Below are 14,655 nucleotides of genomic sequence, written 5' to 3'. Positions count from 1 at the left end.
CTAGGTTAGTTTCAGCAAAATGCAACGTATTTTATATGAGCAGGTTGCTTTGATTTGATGATCCCACGAAGGTTCCCAGAGAACGGATGTGCAAATCGGTCCTACCGCAAGGCAACATAGTTGAAGACATATCTTACAAACATCTGGCAGCAATTGGCCTTACAATTGCTAATATTACAGAAGTTGTGAAAACACAGGATCTGTTTGTTGCCTTTTTGCAACGCTTGGTTTTCACAGTCATTTTTACAGAGTCAGAAGAAACAGGGTAATTATAACATAAGGTTCAACATCTTTAGATATGTAGAACATTTTCTGTTGCTTAAAACAAATATTCCCAAAGAAAGTATAAAACATTTTTCTGACTCGCAAAGTTTTTGCAGTCTATCATTTAAATTACTTAAATAAAGGGAGCTTTACTACTTCCAAAAGCTGAGAATATAACACCCGCCATGCATATTAGCTTGATCTTTTTGACAGACCAGAAAAGTGTTTGTGTGTGCCAATTAAAACAAAAATGGATCCCCAGTGGCTTGTTCCTCACACAACTTCTGAAGACTGCTATCATTGTATGCTGGGGTAACCCTGGATAAGGCGGCTATCCAAAGTAAACAAACTTTTCAAAACTTTCATGACAGATGGGGGTTACAAATGCATTTTAATAAGAGAGTTGCCAAAGCAACTTTTTTGCAATCAGCATATATTTACTTAACATCTAGCAACATTGGGAACACAAGGCGGATACTTTCTCACAAAATCTTTTAACAAATATCATTTTTTTTGAAAGATTGGTTGAAGACCTTTTCTTTCAAGCTGATATTTCCCCATCACTTCAATGTTAACTTTGCTCGACATCCAAAGGACTGCTAGATTGGTAAAGCCAGACTGTAATATGAGACAGACAATCTGCTTGATAATGAAATTTCTTTAGTAGTCATAAACATCTTAGAGTCCTTTAAGTAATTTAACTATCAGCATAACCATGACTACCTCTGTTTGATAGGCTGAATCATATAATGGGTACGTGAGGCAGTATGGATATAGTGCGGCTCAATACCGATCCTTTTGTTTTATTTTATTTGCGTTTCTTGAATATTAGACTCTGTGCAGTACAGCACAGAGAGATCTTTTATTTATCCTTTCTGCTGCTCACTCATTCGGCATAAACACGGCCAAGAGACTGGATTATCTGTGAGAAAGAATTTGAGATCGACTTCCAGAAATGCAGTTAGACTTTTGACATGTTTTTAAAAACTTACATATCTCTGTCCCTGTTTAATTCAAATCCAGCTAATTAAACCACTAAGGAGCATAGTGTCTCCCAACTTTAATTAATTCTACTTCTACTGTGGGTGTGGACACACGAGTATCTATGTTTCATGTATTTATTCTCAAGCTATATTATAGTCTAATGATTAATGTTTTTAAAAGAATATTTAGAAAGAGAGATAAAATTCCTAGTCATCTCTCTGTCTTTTTTTTTTTTTCCTTTCTTTTTGGCTCTCTTCCCACCTTTCCTTTCCCAGCCCTAGTGGCTGCCATGCAGATGGAGAGTGGCGTGTCCTGCGTTACGTGGGCTGGGTGGCTAGATCCCACCTTGCAAAAAATATCTCAGGAAAATAGAGGAAAAAGCCTAGATTCCTCTTCGTTATGGGAATAGGCATGGTTAACGTGATTAGAAAATAGCCAAAACCTGGTGAGAGCGCAAGGTGAGATGAAGGGAGCAGTGCGGAGGGGGAAGAGTGTTAGCTTTTGAGCTAGAAATGCTCCAGCAACTCACATTTCCTTTTTTGCCTGCACATATCAAGGGCAGCAATCCCAATGCACAGTGCAACAAGAGGAACACATTTTATTGAATTTCTGCACGCAGAGGTATCTGTCAATCCAAGTTTAAATCACTTAGTGTTCACCACAAGCTGTGGCAGTCCCAGGTGACATCAAAATTTAGGTTTTCTGCACTGGATTCTACACTGGATTAGCATCTGGTGGGGTTTCCACGGTCCAGAAGTGTCCAATAATCCAATGCTAAACCATTGGGGTAGGTTGTATGAAGCTTTACCCCGATAGTCCAGCATTTTTTTCCGGATGTCCCACATTCAGAGGGAGTTAAACAATGGTTTGTTTCAGTCTTTGGCTGAAATAAGAACTCTGTGGTGGTTTCTTGGTGGCCATACGTGAGCTATACATGAACTACACGCTTCCCGAGCTCCGAGCTCCCTTCCCTTTTGCTGCAGCGTAGAGAAGGTTTTTTATTGCGTAGGGGTTTTTTTGCTGCATTTCTCCTTCCCCGTAGGATTCTTCACTTCCTGTATTAAAGTTTGTTCTTGGCATTGTCTGAAAATAGTTCATCACTGCAAATAATAGTTATAGCCACCAGAGATGCATAAGTACACTTTGAAGTGAGTGAATCAATAATACGGTTTTGTATTTTTGTTTTGCTGTGTGAATTTATCGCCCTTTTCCATATCTCCATAGAGTGCCTATCAGTAGGATTGCTAAAATTGCCTCCATGCCTGTTCTACAGCTAAAATAAATGTAGGAAATGAGTGCGGCTATAGAAATGTACATTGGTGAAGAACTAGAGGGATAGCATGAAGGAAACTTTTACGCAATAGTGCAGTAGTCCCCAGACAGAAGTTTGTAGGAAGACTATGGTCAGGAGCCCTATGGCTTATCCCATAGCACTTTTCTGCCTTTTATCTCCTGTTATCCATTGGTGTCGGTATATCGTGAGACGTCTCTGAGACATGTTCTAAAAGGTGATCCAGGTGATTTGTAAAGGTTTGGAAGTCCTGGAGGAACACAGCTGTGTATGGCACAATAGCACATCCCAGAGCACAGCCCAGCACAGGAGAAATATATGATTTGTAGGATTTTTAAGAACAGCTGAGCCTGGGCAGGTTCCAAGGTATATTTATGTATTATAAAATGGTAATGGTATTAATTAGATACAGCGTCCCTTATTTCCTGGAGCTATATAGGCATCTTTTTGTTTAATAACATAGGATCTTGTTGAACACAACCTTGGTACATCATTATGGTGACATGCAAAAGAAGCTCACCCTTCCATTTGCAGCTTTATAAGGTGACAAGAGAAATCCTTAATAAGCCACAAGTAGAATATCATAAAAAGTGTTTCACACCTGCCCCCCCCCCCCCATCCTTCCCACACTTTGTTGGCAGCCCAGCAGTGTATTGAATTTAACACACATTTACCTGCGGTGAGCCGATATTTTTCAGAGGATCAATGTTTAACAGCAGGACTGTACTACAGTTCATTGTAAAACTGCCACGTGAGTGGATTCAGCCTTTGAAGTGATTTTTTTTTCAAGGTACCATAGCAAGAAAGAGAAAATCCAGGCACCCGGGCTCCTCTATAAGCAACCTGAAGGGCACACCCTTTGCGAATAAGAGGGTTAATGTCAGTTGTCATTCCTTGTGGGTATTTATTGCCGACAGCAGCACCGTAATTCTGCCTGGTAAGGTAATGCCTATTCCAGGCTGTAGCCTTTGCAAAAATGATGGCAAAGGGAGAGGGATTTCAGGAAACATTTAAATAAGTGAAGTACCTGGCACAAGGGAGACTGGCAGCTCTATCTAGAGCACTTCATTTTCTTTTCTTTTCTTTTCTTTTTTCTTTTTTTTCAGATTTGTCTTTCATTTGCTTCTCCAGTCCCTGTGTTTGTTCCAGCAGTGCCTGGTACAGGACGGCGCGTTAGCACGCCTTAATATTGAACAATTTACGCTTGTTGTTAGTTATACATCATTTAGGGCTGTGATCATAAATTGTTCAATCACAAGGTTTAGTCAAAGCTAGCATTCTTTACTGATGCCTTTTCCCAAGGGTGTTGAAAATTCGATTGTTCAAAGTGCAAATATGGTTTAGCAATCCCTTCCAAGAACCATTTATCAGAAATCCTAAGGAGGTAATATATAAAAGTGGGATAGGAAACCTGCACATTAAATGGGATTTACCAGCCAAAGCCTTTGGAACTGCTTCCCTGTGAATGACTGGAATGGAGCAGAACAAAGTCAATTACTGACTGTAATTAAGGAGTGGATGCATTTAAACTGTAGAGAGCAGTAGCAGTCTTCTTGAAACTGTCTAGTTACTCTGAAGATTAGTCTGAGGAAAGAAAGAAAAGGACTTGAACTATATCTTACAGAAAGTGTATTTTAAATGAATTCTCTTCCCTTCAATTCTATGATCTGTTTTTACAGATTTGCTCATAAAACACTGATAATATATGATTATCAAAATAACACATTCAGACAAAGAAACTTTCAGCATGTATTTTGCTTTGGTCTTGTTAGCAATGGAGTATCTCTTTTGCATATCATACAGCGCAAATGTTGATGCAGTGCTGAATACTTGGGTTTTAATAAAGCCTGAATTTACTGAACGGAAGACTAAACTATGTTGTGTCCTTTTTAAGCCTTCAAAATACAGTAAATCTAATTATATATGTTGCTCTTACTTTGAAAATGTTATTCCGTTTTATAATTTTAATAATGATTTGTTTATACTGGGAGAGAGGCATTAGATTGAATTGTTGCCTGTGTTTAGTCTAATTCGTATCTGCGTGTATACATTAATAAATTGTGATATAATATAATACATTTTGAACCCAAACCTTGCCATGTAACCTGGGCACAGAGCTGGCGGACAGCTCTTTCAACTGCTCACCTTAAGTTGAATTTTGACTTTTTTTTTTTCTTTTAGTAAAGGGAAGGGTGAGTGTGTGAGTAGCGATTAACATTACGGCTGTGGACTAATAAGGGAATTAAAATTTCCCCAATAAATAAGTCTCCCGTGTGCACGGGGAAGAGTGGGGGGTGGCTGGAGGTCCGCTCCTGACGGGTGCGGATGGGATGGGATGGGATGAACATCTGCAGCCAGGCAGCCTCCGAGCCCACGCCGGGGGACCATTCCCACATTCTCCGCAGCGCTCTCACAGGATGTCTCCACTGGAGCTGCGCTGACGGGATTTTCCTTAATGCTGATGACTTTGGAAACCTTCCTTACAGGCATTTCCTCAATAACGGGAGGGTTATAGAACAATTAATAAAACATTAAGCTGTTTTGTCTTTCTTTTTTTTGGTCTTTTTTTTTTTTTTTTTCCCCTCTGGTAATATTTCAGTTTTAAGAAAGATGTAGGGAGTACCGGGGCTGGTGAGGATCTGTTGTTTCTTTTATGCTTTAGTAAAAACTCTTGACATGGGGCAGACGCAGCGAAACAGTAGCACTTCGGGTTGATGGATTTACATAGGCTGTGCCAGGTCTTAACGGCTTTGCTCTGCTTTTCCTCACACTTTGGTCAGAAAGAAATCTCTGTTGTCCACTGTGTTCGTCTATTCCCTGAGAAAGTCCTGAAAAGATTTTGGTCCTTACCCCAACGAGAATCCCCATGTGCAGACTAAACCTGCATCCCCAAAACACTGAAACCTGAGCGTGCAGTGCCCACGTGCGGATGCTACCGAATTTCACGCAAGCAACTCTTAGCAACAGAAAAAAAAAAAAAAAGTAAATAAAAGAAAAAACTTTGGTTACAGAGTTGTCAGGAGATGAGCTGGTTTGGAGAACGGGCAAGATGAGGTCCTGCCCCTTGCAAAAAGTGGTGGGGATGTAACTCTCCTTTCACTTGTCTGCACACACGCAGGACCGCTGTGCCCTGGGTCATCCTCCGTGGCCACGTGCACCAGGGCTCTGCTGAATTATGCCGGGGCAAAGCACTGCACAGCTCCGTGCCTCGGTTTTGCCATCTGTAAAATGGTCGTTTCCGACCCGCCATGTAAACTACCCGGAGCTCTGCTCTGGTGAAAAGATATATATATATATATATGTAAAAAGAAAAAGTGAAGTATCAGTATTATCACGGTGGTTTACAGAAGTTTGACAGAATATGCATGCATATTTCCACCAAATATTGTTAGGCAGTGAAACAGCATTATCAGGGGAATGAATACTCTTTTGATAAATATTCCCAGTGAGTGGGTCAAAAATGGAAATCGACTTCTATTCAGACAAACTGGGGATTTTTTTTAATGATAAATGGGCTCCTAATTACTCTGCTACAGCCACCTTTGATGGTATTTCTTTTCTTTTTTTTAATGTGAAAAAGTGTGACAATATTAATTTTACCAAAATGCTTGGAAGTGGACTCCGGAATCACAGGTATACAATAAATGTGTAAATACGAGAATAGAGGTACCGGATATAAAAATGAGAATACCAAAAGAGAAATGGAAACTGAAAAGAACGGGAATTAATTCCCATATTGCATTCATTTCTTTTCAGGGTGCTTTGATTTACATTTGAACTGTGTCTTGTAACACCGAGTTTCCTGGCTTTTCTTAACTTTTGTCACATTCCCGTTATTTTTGCACTATTTGTGTTCGGTGGTTGCATTGCTGAGACAATATCTCGTTTGTTGTGACATATTCAAAACAGTTTTCAGACAGAGGTTCAAAACTCCTCAGTAGCTCAGCACTCCGGGAGACAATTCCTGGTACAAAGGAAAAGCATTTGGGTGCGTAGGAGAGGAAATAGAAGAAAATGATCTCTCTGGTGTGTGCTTTACTCACCTGTCTGTGCTTATGCCCTCCCCAGATCACGACAATGTCAGGAAATGAGTTCCTCCTCCAGTCGGATATCGACTTTCTCATATTGGATTGGTTCCACGCTATCAAAAATGCAATTGACAGATTGGTATGTATTTGTTTTGGCTGTTACCTTTATTAATTAAGACGTAGCAATTTCAACTTCATTTGCTTAGGCAACTCTACAGGTTTTAGGCAGTCAGCAGCTAGCTAGACATTCCTTTCTCCGAAGGATATAAAAATATGTATGCAAATCTACTAAAAAATGTCAGATAAACAAGGTTGTTGAACAAAAATGTCATTTGATTCTTGCCTCGAAACGGAACGCTACATTTATTTCCCTGAAATAACAAGGACATTGGTTTGCTGAGGGTTGTAAAAGCACACAAGCACTTAATAACTAATGAATTTTTGCATTTTCTGTTTATGCAGCCTACAGTATATAATCTTCAATAGAACTATTAATACATTTGAGCCTTTTATGAATTTTTGTATTACTTATTCACAAGAATAACACTAGCAAATAATATTCCTTTGTAACTGATTGCTGTTATTCTCCCAGGAAGGCTGGGGGTTTTTCTACTAGAAGTAAGCAGGGCTGCGTTTTATTAAAACAGTTTTTAATTACCAAACCAGATTCAGCTGTAGCTTTTTCTTTCTTTTTTTTGCCACTCTCAGTACAAATTCCAAATGCCTTCCTCCTCTCCCTGCCTGATCCAAGAACATATTTTTTCAGAGGGCACTGACTTTCCTTGTTCACTGCAGAATCTGGTGAGAGAAATATATCCCCATTTCTTGCATTTTTCAGAGGTTTTGCTGCAATGGAATTGGCAGAGCGGGCAGAGGCAGCCTCTTTGAAAGGGTTAATCTCAACACGGCTACTGTTTCCTTAAAGAGCTACAAACATTATATTACCCCGAGGCTATAATCAGCCAAGGAAAGTTTGATCTGATGATGTATGTCTTCATATTGTGCATTTCATTGGGTGTGTGAGGATATTGATATCCTACTGAAGATTTTGGGGTGGAGTTTTCCGTGGAGACTCAGAACACTTTTTTTTTTTTTTTTTTCGCCCCCCCTGTTATTCAGCTAAACATCTAATAGACTCGATTTTTTTTTTTTTTTTTTTTTTTGTAGTGCAACTAAGGTAATAGTGCAGCTTCAGCAGCCCCGAGCGTGCCGCGAAGCACGGCAGCGGTGGTTGGTGGGGCACAGCCTGTACGTGGTCGGGGTACCGAGGGGAAGGGCTCATCCCAGCCAAGGTTTGCCTTCCCTGTGTGCGCAGGACAGGATGCCGCCACGGCACGGCACGCTCCGTGACCATGTCATACCTGGCCTGTAGTTCCTTTCTACAACTCTGAAGGAGCGTGTAAAGCCCTGCAGCTTTCCAGACTCCGGAGGTGGCTAAATCTCACCCCACCAAACGCCATGGGAAGAGATGTGTGATTAGCTGAAATATCATCTCGCATTTTCTTTTCTTTTCTTTTTTTTTTTCTTTTCTTTTTTTTTTCCTCCATTAACGGTCCCTAATTGTCACTGTACATGCCAATGGATTAGAGCAATAGAAAAGTCCCCCCCCAACTCATTCCTCAGCTTAGACCAGCAGAATTCAGACCCAAATTTGTAAAGATGTTTGAAACAATTGCGTTTGCAAGAATATTTACTGTAACTATCTAAACCAGAAAGGCAATTTAAACAACCTTCCTCTTTGCAATCATTTGGAAGTAGCCTGCAATGTGGAAATAATTTTGGTCTCTAAAGCCTGAAGAAGTAGGCCTTTTGTTTTCCCCACTTAAATGGGAATTTATCTCAGAAATTAAGATCAGTCTGTCAGGGCCATAAAAGCTCTGCCGTATGACAAATTTTGCATTACACTTTCCTTAAATTATATACTCACTGCATCACTCGCTGTGTGTGTGTCTGTTCGCTTTTGATTCCGTACTGGCATTCTGTAATCTCTCACTTCGTTCTTACAAATAATAATTTTATTAAAAGCATACACATATGTATATACGTATTCTTTTCCCAGCCAAAAGAACGGAGTTGTACATCGAGAAATTTGGAGTTCAAACTCAGAAGATCCTCCAGCATCGAATTACTGAATAGCTTAGACGCTGAATCCAAAGAACCAAAGCCTGAACACAGAAAATCTTTAAGTAAGGCTTTTTTCTTTTCTGATTTTTTTCTTTTTTTTTTTTTCTTTCCTTTTTAAATAACCATGCCATTACAGGGTAAGATAATTTTTATTACATACAGAATGTAAGGAAGATCACTGAGAATTTTAAAGCTGAATGTGTTCTGTGCTGATATACATAACTTGCATTTAAGTAAAGACACTTACTAGCTCCACACTTTTAAAGGGTGACATTCTCTCCTAAGCAAAATAGATTTGTTTAGCAGCGAAGAAATTTATTCAGGCCATTTATTTTTAAAAATAAGCGACATGAGTCCTATGCTAATGGTCTATTGCAGTTGCTTTGTTTCCATTTTAGTAAAATACCTCAAATTGCCAGAGTAATTTTGTCTGTTGTGTATTTATACACTGAATTGCTGAAAGACCTGACATATCCTCTGTAGCCGACAATCAGCGAGATGTATCTATAATTTTACAGAAGGTAAATTCCAGGGATCGAGGCTGATTTTTGTCAGTGTGATCAGAAAAGAAAGTGATCTAAAACTAGCAGGGATGTGCTTTACTCCACTGAGACTTTCCTTTTCCAGTTTGTGTTGAGACGCTTGTGACATCGTGGGCAGCAGACGCCGGAGCTGGTGATGCCCCTGAATCACTCACTCAGCATTTTTTTAATTTCGCCCTCTCTCTTGAATCTTTGTTTTACTTCTTTGTTTAGCAGGGGATTCTCATACTGCTTCTAATGTAAGCTCCGTGACAGCTTTAGACTCGCGTGCGGGTAGGAGATACCTATAGGTACCCAAGTGCTGTGCAGGAATTTGCCTGCACGCATTTCAGCGCGGGATCAAAGCCTTAGATGTTAAGAAAAAGGGCTGCACTAAAAAACACCCAACATAGCTATTTTTAATGATAATTATCCACACAATCATAAATATATGCACACATGCCTGCGCGCGTGCACGCACACAAATACAGAGATTCATTAAATAGTCTCTTTTTTGCAGACCAAAGCTTTTTGTTGTTGCTGTTGTTTTCCTATTATCTTGGAGATTATTTTTTTTTTAAGGTTTTCCTTTCTGTTATAAAATATAAAGTGGCCTGAATGTAGCTTGTGAAAAATTGTCCCAATATCTTTGTACTGTGGGTTCCGTTGCATTTCTCAGAGGAAGAAAAATAAGACCGAGAACACGGTAAGTTCTGAGGATCTGATTCTGCTCTTATTGTATAGCAAAATGCCCATAAACTGGCTCAGCACTCCGGGAATTTTTATTTATTTATTTAGACTTCTCACATATCTTTAAATGATAATTCGTCAGACAAAACAGAAAAAGTGAGTATGAGCAGTGACAGAGACTTAGTCCACGATTCTTTTCAAACCTTAGAGAATCCCGAGTAACCTCCGTTTCGTTAAAGGCTATTTAAACTATTAAAAAATGTGAAAATATCTGCTGTGAAATCTCACCGAGTCAAAGCTTGCATTTAAATACTGGAGATTGGATTGCTTCTAAAATATGTATTCAGAACTTTTTTTTTTGGCCCCTTGAGATCAAGCAATTATGTGGAATTAGAAAAATCATATTATTCACTTACTTATTAGTAGTCTAAGCACAAACTGTATTGTCAGTTTTCTGCCTTTGGCTTTCTGTGCCCTTAATGTTCACACAAGTATCGTAGCCAGAATTATCGGCAGCTAGAGCCAAAATTGCTTTAAAAAGGCATGAGAACTGGTAATGACACATTGTTAGCAGTTAACAGGTGGTCGTTTCATTGTCCAGTTTGACTGCAGAGCACAGAGAAGATATGTGCAATATCTGCAAGTGTGTTTATAAAGTTCTTACGAAGTTTAACGATTTTATAATTTTATAGTGCTCTCATGTTATTGACTACTGCCAATGCCAAATCCAAACAAAGGAGATTTTTTAAAGATGGCTTAAAACTCCTCCAGTTTAACAGGAAAGACGAACAACTGATGTGCGTTAGAAAGCCACCGCCACCCCTGATAATCTTTAACGAAAGATTCTGATAGTTCAGACTTAATTGTATTTTCCTTCTCTGCACTTTAAGGGCTGCAAAAAAATATCCAGTTTTAGACTCGGTACCGCTGTGTCACTGGGGTTTTTTAGCAGCACAAGTATATAAAGGACAGGTATATTCTAACCAAAGTATTCCAGTAATTTACTCATTAATTTAAAACTGGAGAGACTGCCCCTAGAGACTTAGTAGCCGGAATTTGGTTTTTATGTTTAATCCTAATTGCTTCTGCTTACACTACAAGGACAAATGGTAATTCTCAGTTATGCTTTTTGAGCTGTAGACACTGATTTCATTGAAAATTGGGCTCCAACTGCCAGGCTCAATTTCCAAAGTTCACAGAGTGTCCGCCGTCTTGGTCATGCAGCTTTTCAGTGGCTTCTCATCCAGTTTGGATTCAACTTGTGCTCTAATTGAAGTTTTCTTGAGCTAAGAAGAAACCAAGGATGGCCTTGGGGAACATTACCAAAATATGTAAAACCGTGATCCTGCTCTCAAATACATGGAAAGAGATTACTCTTCATTTTATGATGCCAACTATTTCAGCGTTTTAATTTATGCAGCCTCCCCCATTAGAAGATGTGTATATTTGGTGCAAGGAAACCGCCTTGCAACACCACTCCTTTTTATGTGAATAAGTGTTGTTCCAAACCGATAATTTTTAAAATTAGTGGCAGACTTCATAATTTCCAAGTAATTTCGATGTCATTCAGACTGTAGGTTTTTGGGTTCTTTTCTCCTGAGGTTGCCAAAAACCCTCCTAATTAGTACCAATTATAATTGGGTCTGCTGGTAGGTAGTCTGCCACATTCATTTTATACTACATGAAACCCGGCACCTGGGTTAGACTGAAAGTAGAGATGCTGTCAGGGCTCACGGGAGGTTCGGAAAGGATCTGTGTATTGCAAGGTTCCCAGAAATCGTTCCGCTCTCCAAAAACCAGAAGACCTCACTCTGTGTCGGGACAAGAGGAGCTGTGAGGACAGTCACGTTGTGGGCAATGAAGCCAACTCCACGCTCGTCGCTAAGCTCAGCCTTGCTTTTTCTGGTCATGGTCACTTTGTGGTTTGCATTTTGGCCATCGTCTGGGAATATTGTCACTCAGGAGTGACCTCTTGTGGAAGAGCCTGGGCTGGAGTCGCTATCGATTGTCGGAGGGGATCAATTCCCCTTCTACTCCCCCCATTCCGGATGGAAACAAACGGCTTCGCAATAGGAAGAGTGCCCTTTGGCTACCGTATCAATCTGAGGGCTGCTCTTGTCAAAATGCACAATCACAAGCTTGATAATGCAATCCATTCCCAAAGCACTATATTTCCAACCTGTTCTCCATCATTTCCTTATGGCGTCACATTTACTCAGTTCATCACATTCTTATTAATATTTTAGGTTTCCTTGAAAGTGATGGAATTCTATTTTTATTACAAAAGCAACAAGAATAAATACTAATTGTTGTCAGTTATTTCCTTATGTAGTGGGAACAGTAATCTGTTCCTCAGCTTTAGGTTGCCAAAGCAAAATAATTAAATATTTTAGACATTTAAAAAATCTGTGATATTAGATAAATGCAATTTGATCTCCTTGTTTGCCACATAAAAGCTGGAACTGCCTGAATTGATAAGATTGAATTGCATTATTTTTATTGTTTCTACTCGCATATTTTTCTTATCTTCAAGAACACTTCACTTAAAACCCGGTGGTTAGTCATGCAGCCTGCGATGATGGATCCTGGAAAATCTCCTCCATATTTGAATTCTAGCTTGAGGTGCCACAACTAAAACATCTAGATTTAAAAAAAAAAATATATATATAAATGTGCATATATATAAATGTGAAAAGGAAAGTCTTGACGGTCTCTGCTGTATTATTGCTATTCATCATCACTTTAGTGTCTCAATAAGAGTAGTCAGGGGTCCGGGCGTCATTGTGCCAGACACAATGCGACATCGAAGTAAGACGATTCCAGCTCTCAGCCTGAATAAGGACAAGTTGCAACAGGTGGAAAAAGCGGACAAAAGCAGGGGGTGGAAGGAAAAGTTGACAGCAAAGCCGACATGTCATGCATATTAAACAGCAGGCTTGGGATTCCTTTCCGCTCTTCGTTAGGACGGGGGTCTTAGCCCCGGCACCCTGGCCACCGGCCAACTCAAATAATGATATTTTGCTTACCTAAATTCCTCTTGCACTTTCCACGGGGAGCCATGGGCCTTTTTAGTCCCAAAGGGTGATGCATCGCTCTGGGATGCCGCTGCCCTCGCACGCTTCGCTGGGGAGCGGCCGCAGGGCAGTGTCTGGGGAATATGCCTCCTAGCATCTTTCTGATCGGGGGGAAAAAAAAAAAAAAAACAACCTCTGGATCATAATTTTGATTTGCCTTCAGAGGTATTTGCTACAGAGTCTTCAGGGCTCTGAAATCTGCTTTGCTTTCCTAAAAGGCACTGTTTAAGTCAGGCCACCCCGTCCCTAACATTTGCCCGAGGACGCTGCGTGTGCTTTAAAATTGCCCAAAGTTGCTTTTCCTGTTTCATTCACTTTTCTTTACTTTAGAAGCCTGAATTTTGAAACTCAAAGCGTGGCATGTAAATATTTCTAAGTAATTACTAAAACATCCAGAATCATCTCTGTATGCAGTTTGTTAGATAATTAAGACTGTACCCTGTGGGGGGGGAAGAAACAGCAGCAGAAACCCATTTTGGTCTCTCAGTGGACGTGATGGAAGAAATGGAGAGTTCAGTGGATCTTTAACCCTTTCTGGCTCCGCCTGGTGTTTGCTTCTTCCCCCGCTAAAGCTTTTTCAGAGGGATTGCCCGAGGGTTCAAAGTTTGCCCCTGCACGCGACTGGATGTTTCTGTGGCAAACCCTGGGGCTGCCGAGGCTATTGTTTCTCTGCGGAGGGAAGGGACGGTTACCAGGGCGCAAACACACATATTTGCAGGGCTTCAGCTGTGTAATAGCAGGAGGAAAAAAAGCCAGAAACTTATTTTGTTGAAAGCATCACTTAGAGTTCCTAGAAAAAAAAAAAGGCCACGTAATTACAGGCAGTGCCGAGAGAGGAGCTCCTGTGATTTTCTCTCTCTCCCTTTCAAAGACGTGAAGAGGCCGGTAGGTTGGGAGAACATGTATTGTGGTGTAGGGAGAGGTTTTCCTGGCTTGGCCAAATTTGTCGAGGGCTGGATTCTGCTAAAGGAGTCCTTCAGCCACGGAGGGTTACTTCTGTGATAAGGGGGCTAATTATAGCAGCAGAAGTGGGAAATCACTCCATTTCTTTGTTAGCTCTGATGAGGTCTGAATTCTTTCCCCTTCCCAGCCCATTTATTTTAGTTGGATGCGAAGTTCGAAGCCAAATGGATGCTATTCAGGGAGTATTATTACATTACAGTGTTAGCATTATGTATAGGTCAGTTTTATTATTTTAATAAAATCAAGAAATATAAAGCAGTAATGTATATTAGCGCAGCAATACCAATGACAACAATTAAAACAGAAAGCAAAATTAAAACTCTATGCAAATATGCAGCTTCCTACTGCAATGTTAATTTTGTCACTCTACATCTTATATGTTTGTGGCATTTTATTTTTATTGCATCAACTTCAGATACGGAAAGAGGTCCACAAAAAGAAAATGCAAATGCTGTTTATAGAGACTGGGAGCATTCATATTTGTACTATAGGGACTAAACTTATGTTGTGACATATTTTTACTCTCATGTTCCTCTTCATCGTTTGCTATAGGTATGCTCTTTTCCTAAAGCTTAGAAAAATATATTTTCAGCAACAAAGAAGTAACAATATTGGCATTTTGGAAACAAAACATGCCAAATTCAGAAACAAATTGTGTCACTTCCACTGATAATAGGAGATTATGTTGCACCCAAAATCACAACTGGCTGTGACTA

At 39.9% G+C, this 14,655-nt stretch overlaps 1 protein-coding gene across 1 annotated transcript in view; it reads left to right on the top strand.

Moving 5' to 3' along the window:
* ARHGAP15 (Rho GTPase activating protein 15) overlaps positions 1 to 14,655 on the top strand; it is a 319,965-nt gene that overhangs the window by 145,472 nt on the left and 159,838 nt on the right. Inside the window, exons 6-7 of the mRNA XM_082483158.1 lie at positions 6,608 to 6,706; positions 8,627 to 8,753. Coding sequence (XP_082339284.1) covers positions 6,608 to 6,706; positions 8,627 to 8,753 — 226 coding nt within the window. The remainder of the gene's footprint in view (positions 1 to 6,607; positions 6,707 to 8,626; positions 8,754 to 14,655) is intronic.

Source organism: Vanellus vanellus (assembly GCF_965231255.1).
Source record: "Vanellus vanellus genome assembly, chromosome: 5".
NCBI classification, from domain to species: Eukaryota; Metazoa; Chordata; class Aves; order Charadriiformes; family Charadriidae; genus Vanellus; species Vanellus vanellus.
This window is presented reverse-complemented; position numbering and strand designations above follow the sequence as displayed.